At 33.9% G+C, this 13,404-nt stretch overlaps 1 protein-coding gene across 1 annotated transcript; it reads right to left on the bottom strand.

Annotated features, from left to right (window-relative positions):
- Positions 1 to 332: 332 nt before the first annotated feature.
- On the bottom strand, positions 333 to 11,298 carry LOC138339261 (uncharacterized). Its single transcript, XM_069290845.1, has 11 exons — positions 11,179 to 11,298; positions 10,194 to 10,344; positions 3,560 to 3,990; positions 2,935 to 3,447; positions 2,564 to 2,866; positions 1,730 to 2,154; positions 1,448 to 1,583; positions 886 to 1,169; positions 640 to 783; positions 529 to 561; positions 333 to 486 (listed from the first exon to the last, which is right to left on the bottom strand). Exons 1-11 carry the CDS (start codon positions 11,296 to 11,298, stop codon positions 333 to 335), a joined length of 2,694 nt encoding a protein of 897 aa, XP_069146946.1.
- Between the last annotated feature and the right edge of the window lie 2,106 nt (positions 11,299 to 13,404).

Here is a 13,404-nt window from a genome sequence, read left to right as displayed (position 1 = left end):
TCAGTTATTTTTAATGTGTGTTTGGTATATATGTATCCTTTGGTTTTGCCCAGTGTATCATCTCCATTAAATAAAAAATTTAAAAATCTTTATGTCTATATTTAATTATAAATACTTTGACTAAACTTTATTAAATGAATTAAACCTGTGTGGGGCTATAATATGTCTGATATTTATATATTCAATATAAACATATTTGTTACGTAATGTTAAAAAAATATTCATGGAAATTGACAAAACCAAAAAAAAACATTAAAAAGGATAAAAATATTTGTTCAATAACATATAAAACCAATAAAAATAACATTAAAACATTGTTTTATCATGAAATGCTACACTATGTGAACTAAATCTTCTTCTGGTGGTGGTATGACTATGCCCCTGGATTTTGGTGGATCATTATTGTCGCTAACATATCCGCACTTAGCCTTCTCACTTCCATAACTCCACAACAATGCTCCATATCTTTGACGCAGGTAATCAGGACTAAAATAAGCATATGATATATTGATTTAGTCACTGATATACTTGGCAAATGCAGTAACATATAACCCACAGTCTCTACAAAAAAAAATACAGAATAAATTATAAACTTAATGATACATTAAAAATGAAAAATAAAAAATTCTTGATACTTACAGGCTATGGCTTTCATGTGTAGGGATGTCTTGTGCAAATTCAATCATGAAAGGGACTTGGGGCTCCAGAAGTGGACCAGTAATGTTGTCTTTATATGCATGACAATCAGCAAATTTTGTGCGTTCATTTTCTTCAAAAAATCCACTGTCAAGTAGGTATGAAGGAATCATTTTAGACAACATCTTGATCTCATGAGGAATTATTTTTTTCCTTGTGCTAATTGATGAGTCATAAACCCGTATCAACCTGTTTTTCAACTCAACAACAGCCAACACCCAATGAAATTCTTCATCACAGTTAATTGGGATGTAGACCTCATCTACAAGATGCCATGGTAAAGCACCTGGTATTCCAAACCCTTTGATGATGTTAATAATTGACCTCTTATGTACAGATACAACTGAAGCGCGATCAATATGTTCTTGAGTAGTAAGACTATCATCATCATCGTCCATGTAATATCTATAATAATAGTTTTTACATGTGACATGAACAAACAGTGGGTTGTTGTGTATTCGTATTGATCCATGCTGCAAAGTTTTGATTTTTTGCGAAGGTAGTAAAAAATCACATCGATGTGCTATAAACAAAATGAAAACATAGTAAGAAATGATATACATCTAAACAATATAAAAATGAAATATAATTATGTGAATATATTATGATACTTTTGCAAATTAAATAGTATGATACTTTTACAGAATGTATTATTGCTAATTAAATATTATGATACTTCTACAGAATGTATCATAATGTTATAATATTGTAATGACTGATACATATTTCGTAAATAGTTTAATATTATTACCTCATCAGACCAACATTTGTTTGGCTGTGACATGGCATAAAACCAATTCTTGTTCATTGAAAAAGCAACAACAAAGTCCATCATCGTAAATCCAAAAGAAGAAGATTTTGATTTGTATTTATCGTCCGATGGGTTCCTGCATATATGATACATTAGTTTTCAGTGTGTGTACATGATACAGAACACTCACTTATTTACAATTTTTATATAACAAAGTATCATGAATTAGTTGTATAAAAAATGATTACGCCTAACACTTGCAAAAAAATGTATAAAACTTACTTATTGTTATGGTTTTTTAGAAGCCCCCTTGACAACCAATTCATGTACTCCTCAATAAGTTTCGTCGAAACTTTATCTGTAATGCCACATCCTTCGAACGGGAAATAGATTCGATCCATATCCTTCAATTTCTCTTTTCCCTTCTCGCTTGACCCAAAAGAAGTACAATATGGAGATTGAATCCTTCTCGAAGGCATTCTATTTCTATGCGCAGGAGTGACTGCATAAGTTTTAACAGCAATCTCTGTTATTGGAATATCAGTGGGTAATTGACTATTGGTCAACAAGTACTGGCTGCTAGTTATATTCTGCGGATCGTAAGAATATAATGGTCTAGCATTAGTAGGATCTTTACCCAAATCTTTGGTAAGCGCATCTATTGCTGCTTGAGTTGATGGCGATATTGTTGTTGAAGTGGAAGAATCCTGTATAATATGATGTAATGATTTTTATAATAAATTTGTGTGTAATGAAATTGTCTGTCATAAATCAAAATTGAAAAATGTACTGATGCATCCATTGTTGTTTTTTCTGGCAACACATGAGGGATGTTGTGCTGAACATTGTCATCAACGTCTTGGTCCATGATATGTTCATTCAAATCTTGGTGCGACTAATGTGCGTCACCATCCTGAATATGCAGTTTTAAATTAAAAATTTTTAATATAATTTGTGCTGATACGTAACATTGATTGTAATCACATGATACATAGTATTGAGTAAATATGCATGATACATGACTGAATATAAAATGAGAAAATAAAATGATCATGATACAAATCATTGAGTATATATGCATGATACACAACATACCCAATGTATCATAAACATTACCTTTGGATTATCACTGACTATTTGTTCACCCTCATTTACGGAAACACCAACACCATCCACATTGACATCCCCTACATCGTCGACAATATGATGCTCACCATTTTTACCAGAAAAACCACCACCATCCTCAGCTACACCACCCATATCATCGAGACCAATTAGTATTTCCTGAGATGTTTGTTTGTCAGACTGAAATATGCTTGTATTACCCTGCAAACTGATGTTCTCTTTGCCTAAACATTGCATCAGCTGGGAGTGATTTGCTTTTATCAAAATAATCAGTTTCTCAAATTTCTTGTCAACCTAAAAAATTGTAGATACATTTAGGCTAAAAAAAAATTTGTTTAAAAATAACAAAATAATTTACTTACGTAAGTTTTCAAATGTGCTTTCAAATCTTCAATATGAGGAATTATATTGTTGACATTCTGTGAATCTGCATATCCATGAACATCAGCAGCCGGGTTCGGAGAAGCGTCTGGAACAGAACCATGTGCATCAGCAGCCGATTTCGGTGACACTTCTGGAACAGAACCATGTACATCATCAGCATTCGAATTTTGAGGCAGACTTGAAATGGAAACATGTACATCATCATCCGGTGTCGGAGACACATTTGATTGATCAGGCTGGTTCTGTTCTGACACCTTCTTTTTTTGAATAATCGATTGTTTTCTTCTTTTTGGCGGTGGTGGAGGAGATGTATCAGACACTCTAGAATATGTCCTCAATAACTGTTCGGGCGGTTTTGTGGAGAAATTATCTAAATCATCTTCCTCGTTTGGTTGTACTAATGGTATTGATGAGGAATGAGCATGTTCAACTTGAGCAATATCAAAAGCTTCAATTTCCTCTGCTGTTGGGACAATGTTTGAACATGCATTCTGAATGTATCACAAACACATAAGATAATTTAACTGTTAGATACAGTAATATTTCATAATGTATCACAAAGACATAAATAACGATATTCCATATACAAAAATAAAATTTTACCTCTTGGAAAATGGTAGACATAAGAATTTCAAACTTTGCCTTTTCAGACACAACTCTCCAATGGCATATTCTTGGGATGACATTGCGTTCTCTCACAACTATTTCAGAATTTAAATTGGATGCACATTCGTATATCCAAACATTTAGTGCATATGACATCCCATATAATCGGTACAACTTTTTACTAACGTCAAAATCCTGTCTAAGTGAACCAATTAGTTTGGAAAATGATAGCTGACCCCAAGGAAAATGTTGATATCTACCATCTTCAACCATTAGAAAGTCGACAATAGATATAGCTATATTATCAAGAGTAGCTAATACAAATGTATGAATAGAGAACAATATAGACATTTGGAGTGCATCCTGATTGCTCTCCCAATTACCCATCTTAAACCTTTGAACTAGTTGATGCTTTGTAACACTATTGACTGCACCAGAAAAATACTTTTGAAAAAGCATACAATTAGTTTGTTCTGGGTATTTGAAATCATTGGTATTTCCTCTGACCTTAAGTCCTGTTAATAATGCAAATTCATCTATACCGAATTTCAGGACACACCCGTTGGAATGTCTAATATGCAACACATTAGGGTTGCTTTGTTCCAATTCTAAAAGCAATAAGCACTTAGTTATTTGGCCCTGAAAATTACATTAGAAATGTCTAAAAAGGGTTCAAAAATTGTATCCTTAAACATTTGGATAACATTCTCCCCTATGTATTTTTCAAAGTCCTTTAGGAAATTATTGTTAAAATTGACAGCAAACCTTATGGGATGTGTTGGAATCTTTTTAATCTTGTACTTCAGTGGCTGCAATTTGAAAATAAAACCGCAAATTAAAATGATATAGAAATATAAATACTAAATAAAACAACTAATACCTTACTGATACATGGTTTCAGTTTTCAGAATTTCATACTACATGAAAAACATGTGATACATGTCTGTAACATGTATCAGTTAATTAAATAAAACATTGTAACATGTGATACATGTCTAATACATGTATCATAAACATCGACTAAACAACATACACAAAGATTCTATATGTATCATCAACTATAGCTGATGAAGCATTTATTAAACATAGTGAATGATACATTATGACAAATTTCAAAACATGTATCAGTACATCAACTAATCAACTAATACCTTACTGATATGTGATATCATTCAGGAATTCATACTACATGCAAAACATGTGATACATATCTACTACATGTATCAGTGCATTGACTAAACAATGTAGACACAGATTTTATATGTATCATCAAGCACATTTTATACTTTACTAAACTTATTGAATGATACATTATAATACTTTTCAAAAACATAATGATACATATAAAATATTATGATACACAACAAATTCATGTATCAGTTGACCATCTAAAACACTATACACCCTTTTTCAAATGTATCAGCAAGCACACTTGATTCCTTAAAATTTTTACTAATTTAAACAAAACCATTTTTAAGTAGCAAAATACTAACCCGAGACAATATAGGCCTAACAACAATGTTTGCTGCTTCTTTTTTCCTTTTCTGTAGTATTTTGACAACCTTTGATGTTTCGCCAGAGTCTTTGTTTGAATCCTTCTGAAGATTCATAGGATCATGCAAAGACTTTTTCCTATTTTCTTTTCAATTTTCATCGTCGGAATCATATATCCTTCTATTAATTAAAGGATCCATTACTATGATGTAATAGAACAATTAACAAAAACAAAAAAGAGAAGAATATACGAATTGATGATGCTGGGTTCAAACGATTCCAGATGAGGAAGAAATAGACGATGATGGATTAAGAATAAAAAGAAGAAAAGAAAAAATATGCTGGGTTGAGATGAATGAAGATGATTAAGGAAAAAAAAAGTGAAACTGATGTTAGTAAGAACAAAACGGTAGAAAGATATGGAAGTTATCCTGCTTCCTGATTTTTTGAATTTTGAAATTCAAAATTTCAAAATTTGTTCTTTTATTTAAAATTAATTAAATTTAATAATTCAAAATCAAAAAGCTGATTAAAAGGTTGAGTGTTTAAATGAACAAAATTTAAAATTCAAAAACTAATTTAAGAGGTTGAGTGTTTTAATGGAGAAAAAATAAGCATTAAAATTGGTAAATGTGTATTATAGGAGAGAGAGTGTAATGTATCTAAAAAATTACACTAAAATAAAAAAAAAAAAAATTATGTAATATTTAAAAAAAGTAGGAAAAATTAGAGAATATAAAAATTATACTTGTGTATTTAAGTTATTTTTACATTTATATTTACCCATTCTTTCAATACAATTCCCAAGCCACCAATTTTAACCCAAAAAGGCCCACCAGCAATTCAAATTCCAAAACCCAACCCATTCCATTTAACAACAACTTCAGCATCAATGTACAACTGCCAAACCAGACGACCCCTACGTCTTTTACTTCTTCTTCCTCGATGTGAAGAAACCTAGAACCTTCAGCACTCCAAAAATAAAAAATCAACAGTAAATCCGCGACTCGAGCCCAGAAATGTGCAGCCCAACGTGTGTCTCCTCTTCTTCGCCCCTTATTCTCGTACGAAGCCAGGGGTTGGCATCTCGCTTGCTTGTCGTCCTTCCTCCAAAATCGGAGGGATCCTTTCTTTAATTTGTTGAGAATAGTACAAATTCCACCTCGTTGAGCTTTATCTTCTAGAAAAATTTGAATTTATCCAATAACACCTAACCGTCCCCCCCCCCCCCCCCAAATCAATCCCCATCTCCTTCTATAAAAGCTCTCTTTATTGTTCATTAAAAAGGTTGGTGGGAGAGGTAAGAAAATTGGAAAAAAGTTGTTGTTTAGAGAAAAAAATTACACAGAACTCCTTAATTAAAAATAGTCAACATACGTACTAAATACATTAATAACTCCTCTGTTCTTTTTCGCTGTCGGCGCTCACTCCAAGTGCGGTTAAGGTCGAGATTTGATCGAGTTTTCTGTTCACTGTTTGTATTTCATGTGTACGGAAGTCACTGCTCCTTCTAGCTCGTCCGGTCCCAATTCGCAGCCCACAACAATGTACACAACGCTTGCCCTTTCTTCATTTCGATTCTAATGAATGATTGAGTCATGAAAATGTCGTTATTGTTGGTGAACTAATTTTATCTCACATGTTCAAGCTTAAATGTTCCTCTTCATTCTAACCTTCTGAAGCGAATATACATATATCTCGTTTATTTTATTTTTATCTTTTTTCTTTTCTTTTTTTTAAAAAAGATTTTATTGCCTGCTTAATCTAGTTTCTCTATTTAAGGTTCTTCTCAAGATCTCTCGACTAAGTTTCACTTATTTCAATTTTGGTCTATTTATTTGTTGACCATTTTGATAATACTCCATTTATATTTGACGAAATAGAGTCCGTTGCACCTTCCCTTCTTCTTACACCATTTCTTTGTGAATGCTCCGCTTTGCTTTATTAGGTGTTTTGAAGATGTCTAATGCCTTTAGTCTCTTGAATATAAGTTGAGTTTAGGAATTTATGTTCTTTTGGAAGCATGCCTGCATATCTGCTGATCCCTTCGGCTCGCCCCCTATATTATTTGTCTGGCTTAAAAATGATATTGGAATTTCACCATCTTCTTTTGTGCTTAAGTTTAGCTAGAGTTTTTTCAAAATCTTCATATCTATGTTGCGATAAAAAGCTCTTAGCAATCTGTTGCTCTCTAATGTTTCATATGAATATAGATATTTTTTTTTGTTTAATTCAGCAGTGTTTTTAGCATCTTTTTGTATACCCTCTTGATTTGGTCCTTATGCATTTCCATTTTTGCCTGGAATATCATTTGGTGCCTTAAGCTCTTAAATGTCATAGATTAGCTCGACCGAGGTAGTTTGTGTAATGCATAGTGGGTTGAAAATATTTTAGCATAATTTGGTAAATGTTGATGCTTTAAAATAGTAACACTGCTTGATTATTTCTTGTGGCATGATCATGCTTGTTTTTTCTTTAATTTTCTTGTCAAAGTACTTGGTCACTTTCTTGTTTCTTTCATTAATATTATTATAAATACGCCAAAGATACATATTCATCACTGAAATGGGTCTTAGTGATTAATTTTAAGTAAATCTTTTCTCATGCATTTAAAATATTCTAATTGTCCGCAATGCTTATTTATCCCCTATGTTATGTTGTGTTTGTTGGATTTTCTTCTCCCATCATAAAAAAGAGAAGTTATCCTTGTCAATTTGTCTATTATGAGGAGTGTAGTAATATTTTCTTTCTAGTGTAAGTTTGACTTTAGTGTTGAATTGAGTACATTGGTTTAATTTCAATTTATCATGAGATTGAAATACTCTATGACATTATTGACATTGTTTTAAGTATGAGGATTATGTGTGGACAACACTTTTATCAATTTCGGGTCAACAGTAGTCTTTGTTAAATCGTGTGTTTGCCATGTTGTTTATTCTTTTCTTGGAATCATTGTCCTGAAAGTGTCTTATTGCTTCATTTCCTCTTATGAATTATTAGAAGTATTACTTATGTGTTTTATTTGCTCTTGCTATTGTGAAATATGTCCGGGTCTCATGGACCCCTGCCTTGCATATCCATTTGGGCCATGGAGGCCCAAATGCCTTAAACACCTTCCTAAAATACTAATAAGAACCCCAAACCCCTTTAAAACTCTTACAATTTGATTTCCTGTTTAGTCAAATTGAAAAAATAGTTTTCTTGATTTTTCTTAAAAAATTAAGCGGCGACTCTGACAAGGTCTTAAAACTATAAAAATATATTTTCCAAAATAAAACAGAATGACGACTCTTCTGGGAATTTGAAGGGTTCCAACCTTAAAACCAATATTTTTGGCTATGCGTCTTATTTTCTTTATCGTATTATTAAACTGTTGCATTTCATGACATCGATTCCGCCAAATGTCAAATAGTTTGCATTAGGACAAAGGCGGCTACATGGGTTACCACGACTTCTTTCAGAAAAAACAAGTCTAATCTTTGGAAGTTATAAACGAATAGTTAGCTTGCGGTCATCCAACATCATTTATTAATCTTCAACCCGTTGTTTGTTCGACTCGGGTAACCGTCATTTCTAAACCAATTCTTGTCAACCTTGAGTAGATCGAACCAGATTAAATATAAGTATTAGCCTAAGATGACCGCATCCAAGGTATGTCGGGCCCATTAAAGATACCACTTTGAGTCCAAAACGCCCACGACCAAAACGTATGTTCATATTTATGTATTTAAATTTGAAGGATGTATATGTTGTTTTAAAAATCATTGTCTCATGTGATAAGGATTAGGTTATAGTTTATTTAAGTTGAAGAAAGCGCTTCACAAACCACAAGTCAATCCAAGACGTTGGCACCCGGAAATGACAAGAAATCAAGAAAGAAGAAGGACCTTTCCTGGAGGCATAGTTTAGAGTCGTACCCCTGCATGGGACTGATTATTTGTATCCCGTTTATGTATCCCCATTCAGCTTCATTTCTAAAGTTTGTATAAATTTGGGTTTTGGGTAAGATAATGTTTCAAATGATGTTATACATTCTTTAAATCGTTAGGCCTACCCTTGGCACAAAAGAGTCACTTATCTATTTAGACCGCGTAATAACTGTTTATGTGAATATGTTGCTTTATTTGGAGATACTATAGCTTATTCTTCTTCATTTTTTTTGAACCCATAAGCATAAATGTCAAGTCACTATCAAAAGTGCATCAAATACTCTTCGAGTCTTTAAATTCCCGATAAAATTTGAACTTCATTTTTTTAAAAATCATTACTCTCATATTAGAAAAAATAATTTATCGTATCAAAGTGAAAAAATATTCAAGTGGGTCGAACTACGTAGGACCTTAATTCTCCCCTGTGAGATACACATGTAGCCTTTCAAGGTTCGATCCCCATTTTTGAGAAATTTTATCTTGTTCAAAGAAATTAGAATTACATCTCAATCTAAAATTAAAAGTACGACAATAAAAGATACCGTCGACTTTGTTTCGAGTCAAGTCGATATTTTTTATTTACTAATCCAAAGTCAAGTAGACAAATTCCTGTCTGTTTAGCTATTTCTCTATTTTGATAGGCTAGTTTATCTCTCAATAAATAAACTCTTGTGTGTTTACACATATGTGCGATATCTTGTACTTTTATCACCTTCCGGCACTAACACATTTGCCTTTTGAGATATTTTTCATTTTTTCAGGTACTTAGAACTGAACTGTGTTGATAAGTTGGGTGATCATCCATATTTCACAAGATCTAAGGCCTCCAAAGATTCCTTACTCGATCAAAGTTTGCATAAAGAAAAGACAGTAATGGGTGATAACAATGACGAGATTAGCTCGAATAATGTTGTCGTAGCTCAACCCGTCGCTAGTGATCAAAATGAATTAGTTATGCAGTTAATGCAACAGATTGCAGAAATAAGGGTCGAATGCAAAGAATGCGAGATTTGTCTAATCCAATTTTCACTTACAACCCTACATGAGATGAAAGACCTCCACTCCACTTTCCACCTCCAAGTGTAGAACAAGTTCAGAACCTACCGTTTAACCCCGCTCAAAATCCTCCAACCATTGACTTAATTACCCCCGATCCCCATCGCGCCACCATCTCATGTCGAGCACCGCCTCCTCTTAAAAATACCAACCTTCAATCTTTCCATATTTCTCAAAACCAAAAGATGAACAATGCTCAGACCTTCCCTCATCTTCAAAACCAAAATACCAACCTTCAAAATTTCCCCCAAAATTAACAAGCCACTCAAAATACTCATAATCCCTCCATTGCTCTATCATTGCCTAAAAATGTTACTTTTCAAATTCCAATTCTAAATGAACCTTATGCACACTGTTCCGAGCTTGATCACTATGAGGAACATGAGAGAGAGAGTGGAGGTCAAAAGAAGAGGCATTCAATCTGAATATGAAAGAAGAGATCGGGAAATCCATGAAAGAGATGCACTATATTCCCGAAGTCGATGGATTGAGTTATGAGGATTTGTGAATCCATCCAAATATTTACCTCCCAAAAAGGTTCAAAGTGCCAAAATTTGACTCTTTTGGAGGAAAAGGAGATCCATTGGCGCACCTGAGAGCCTATTGTGACCAAGTCGTATGAGTTGGAAGGAATGAATCTTTATTAATGAGGCTTTTTAGCTAAAGTTTTGAAAGGAGAAGCACTGGAATGGTTTACCTCCCATGAGATAAAGCAGTGGTGTAGCTAGTATGCACTAGCTAAAGATTTTATTGAACGGTTTTCCTACAACGTGGGGATTTTTCCTGATCCTATTCTTTGGAGAGAATTAAGAAAAAAGCCAGCGAAATCATGAATAAGCGTATAGGTTGAGGAAAGAGGCCGCTCGAGTCCGACCCCTATGTTTGAGAAGGAGATCGTTTAAGTGTTCATACGCATTCAAGAGCCAGAGTATTATGACAGGATAATATTACTCACTAGAGAAAAATTTGCAGTGATAATCACGGTAGGTGAGGCTATAGAAGATGGGCTTAAAACTGGAAAGATTTCTCGTGTCTCCGTCCCTACTGAATTGTTAGGATTATTGAAAAAGAAGAGAGAGGATGTGTTTTCTATTTCCTGCACATCTGATGGAAAAGGACCCTTCAGAAAATTCTCACCTTACAAAGGTTATCTTCGAGCTCCACAAAATTCATATCCAGATTGTTATACCCAACCAGGTTATCAAACTTCACCATGGAGTTACCAATTTTCACCTCCGAATTACAAAACTCCACCATCGAGTTACCAAATTTCACCTCATATGTCAATCTCCACATTACCAAAATACTCATCTATATTATCACTCTCCATCAGTTAATTGTTCAAATATCATACCAAGTTACCAAAATCCACCACCATACTACCAAAGTACGCTTCCTAGCTACCGAGCTCCACAATATTCAAATTTTCAAGCACAGGCACCAGCTCACCAAAATCCTCGATACTACCTTCAAGTACCTTTACACTGTCTTCCTTGTCCAAATCTTGAGAAGAAACCTTCTAGAGTCTTTACTCCTTTGGTTGAGAGGCGAACACAACTTTTTGAGAGATAGAAATCAGTTGGCATGATACAGACAATTTATCCAAAAAAATCAATGTTAACTCCAAGTTTTATAGACCCGATCTTCATTGTGCTTACCATTCCGGAGGTGCTGGGAATATTATTGAGGATTGTATCAACTTGAAGCATAAAATTCAAGACTTGATAGACCAAAAAGTCATCACTCTTCAGACCGCCACTCCTAATGTCAATAATAACCCCATGCCAAATCATGGAGGGGTGACTTTAATATGGTTGAAGCCGAAGAAGATTTGGATGTGGAGAAAGTCATAATCTCAGCAAACCTTGAAAAGGTTGAGAAAGTTGTAGTCCCTCAAATCAAAGCAGTGAAATCAAAATTTGTGATCGTGTCACCTCATCAAACTTTTGTTTTAGTACCAAAGGCGGGTTAGAACAAGTAGAAAATTGATCAAGATTTTCCAAAATCATTGCCTCATTCATCCCGGTCTTTTCAAATGCAAAATGGTCTAGGGGAAGGAATCGAAAATTTATTCAGAAAAGGTTATATTGTGCATAAAGAGATGGTTAAAGCACCAGTCATACCAGACACCGAGCCAAATGAGCAAATGACTAACTGGACATCCACTTCGTTCTTAATGCCTCGACCGTCTTGGTAGATATAAACAATTTTATATGTTATTTCAAAATTGGTGGTTTTCCGAATGAGGCTTAAAACCCATCCTTACTCTATTTTATGCCCCACTATGTTTTAATCTCCAAACTTATATTTTGAAGAAAAAAAATTATAGGCGAAGTTCTTATTTTCTCATTTTAAACGAACACCTCCATTATTGTAAAAAGTTGCTTCCCTAGCTTTATATTTGCAATCTAACGGTATCTACGTATGATTTTAGTGAAAATGTTTTCAAATCTTTCAATATCATGTCATGTCACAAGCTGAATGAACAAAATGTGGTAGATGCGAACGAGTTTAAGGACTACAATGAGAATATCACGGTACCCAAACATGTGGTTGAGGAATTCAGACAATTCGAAAGTCACAAAGAGCCGGGTTCTGAAGAAATTGGAATAGTGAATCGGGAAAATGATGAATGCTGCAAAGAAATCATAATTGGTGCCTATCTGGCAAAAGCAAAGGAGAGAGAACTCATCAGTTTGTTTAGCGAGCACATCGATACAGTTGTTTGGTGACATTATATGGTTGAGCATGAACATTAGATCTCTCGAGTCATAAATCTACTTAAATGTGTCAAAAGTTACTATGTTTGAAGACTCAATTTCTATCTTTTCCTTGTAACCATATTTATTTGCTTGTAATTGCATACGCTTAGAATTTATTCTTTGGTAATGAACTACGTCTGACCTGAATTCTCAAGAATGAGATACATAGGCGGCCTATGTTGGCCTTGTTCACTCCGTTATCCCCCCTTAAATGTTTCCTTTTGTATTTGAACTATGTTTGAACTGAATTCTCAAGAATGAGATACGTAGGTAGCCTATGTCGGCCTCGGTCAAATTTTTTTGTAAATTTTTTGCTGCTGTTAATCTTTGAGGGGGAACTACGTTTGACCTAATTCTTGCCTCAACGGGATACGTAGGCGCCACAATGATTTGTTATATCTACCATAAAATTTCTATTTCTCTTTACATTGGAAATTGGGACAGAATTTTTTAGAGGAACTAAAAAATTCTCGAGGAAAGGCTTTTCCTCAAAAAGTCAAGACTGAACTTACTTTGGGATTTGCAACTCGGATAGAATTTTCGAGGGTCTCTGAAAAATTCTGTGATTTGTTCATCGACAGTTAAAGATAAGACAAGACAA

Source organism: Solanum lycopersicum, chromosome 11 (genome assembly GCF_036512215.1).
Source record: "Solanum lycopersicum chromosome 11, SLM_r2.1".
NCBI classification, from domain to species: Eukaryota; Viridiplantae; Streptophyta; class Magnoliopsida; order Solanales; family Solanaceae; genus Solanum; species Solanum lycopersicum.
The sequence above is the reverse complement of the archived record's forward strand: the minus strand, read 5'-3'. Positions and strand labels throughout refer to the sequence as shown.

Bases quoted from the DNA above. Each gene is read 5' to 3' on its own strand.
- LOC138339261 (XM_069290845.1), bottom strand. From the start codon at position 11,298: ATGGTGGAGTTTTGTAATTCGGAGGTGAAAATTGGTAACTCCATGGTG. The intron at 3,448-3,559 runs GTAAAATTTTAT...TGATACATTCAG, and splicing joins TGTCTACCATTTTCCAAGAG to AATGCATGTTCAAACATTGT. The intron at 2,155-2,563 runs GTAATGTTTATG...CATATTATACAG, and splicing joins TAGTCAGTGATAATCCAAAG to GATTCTTCCACTTCAACAAC.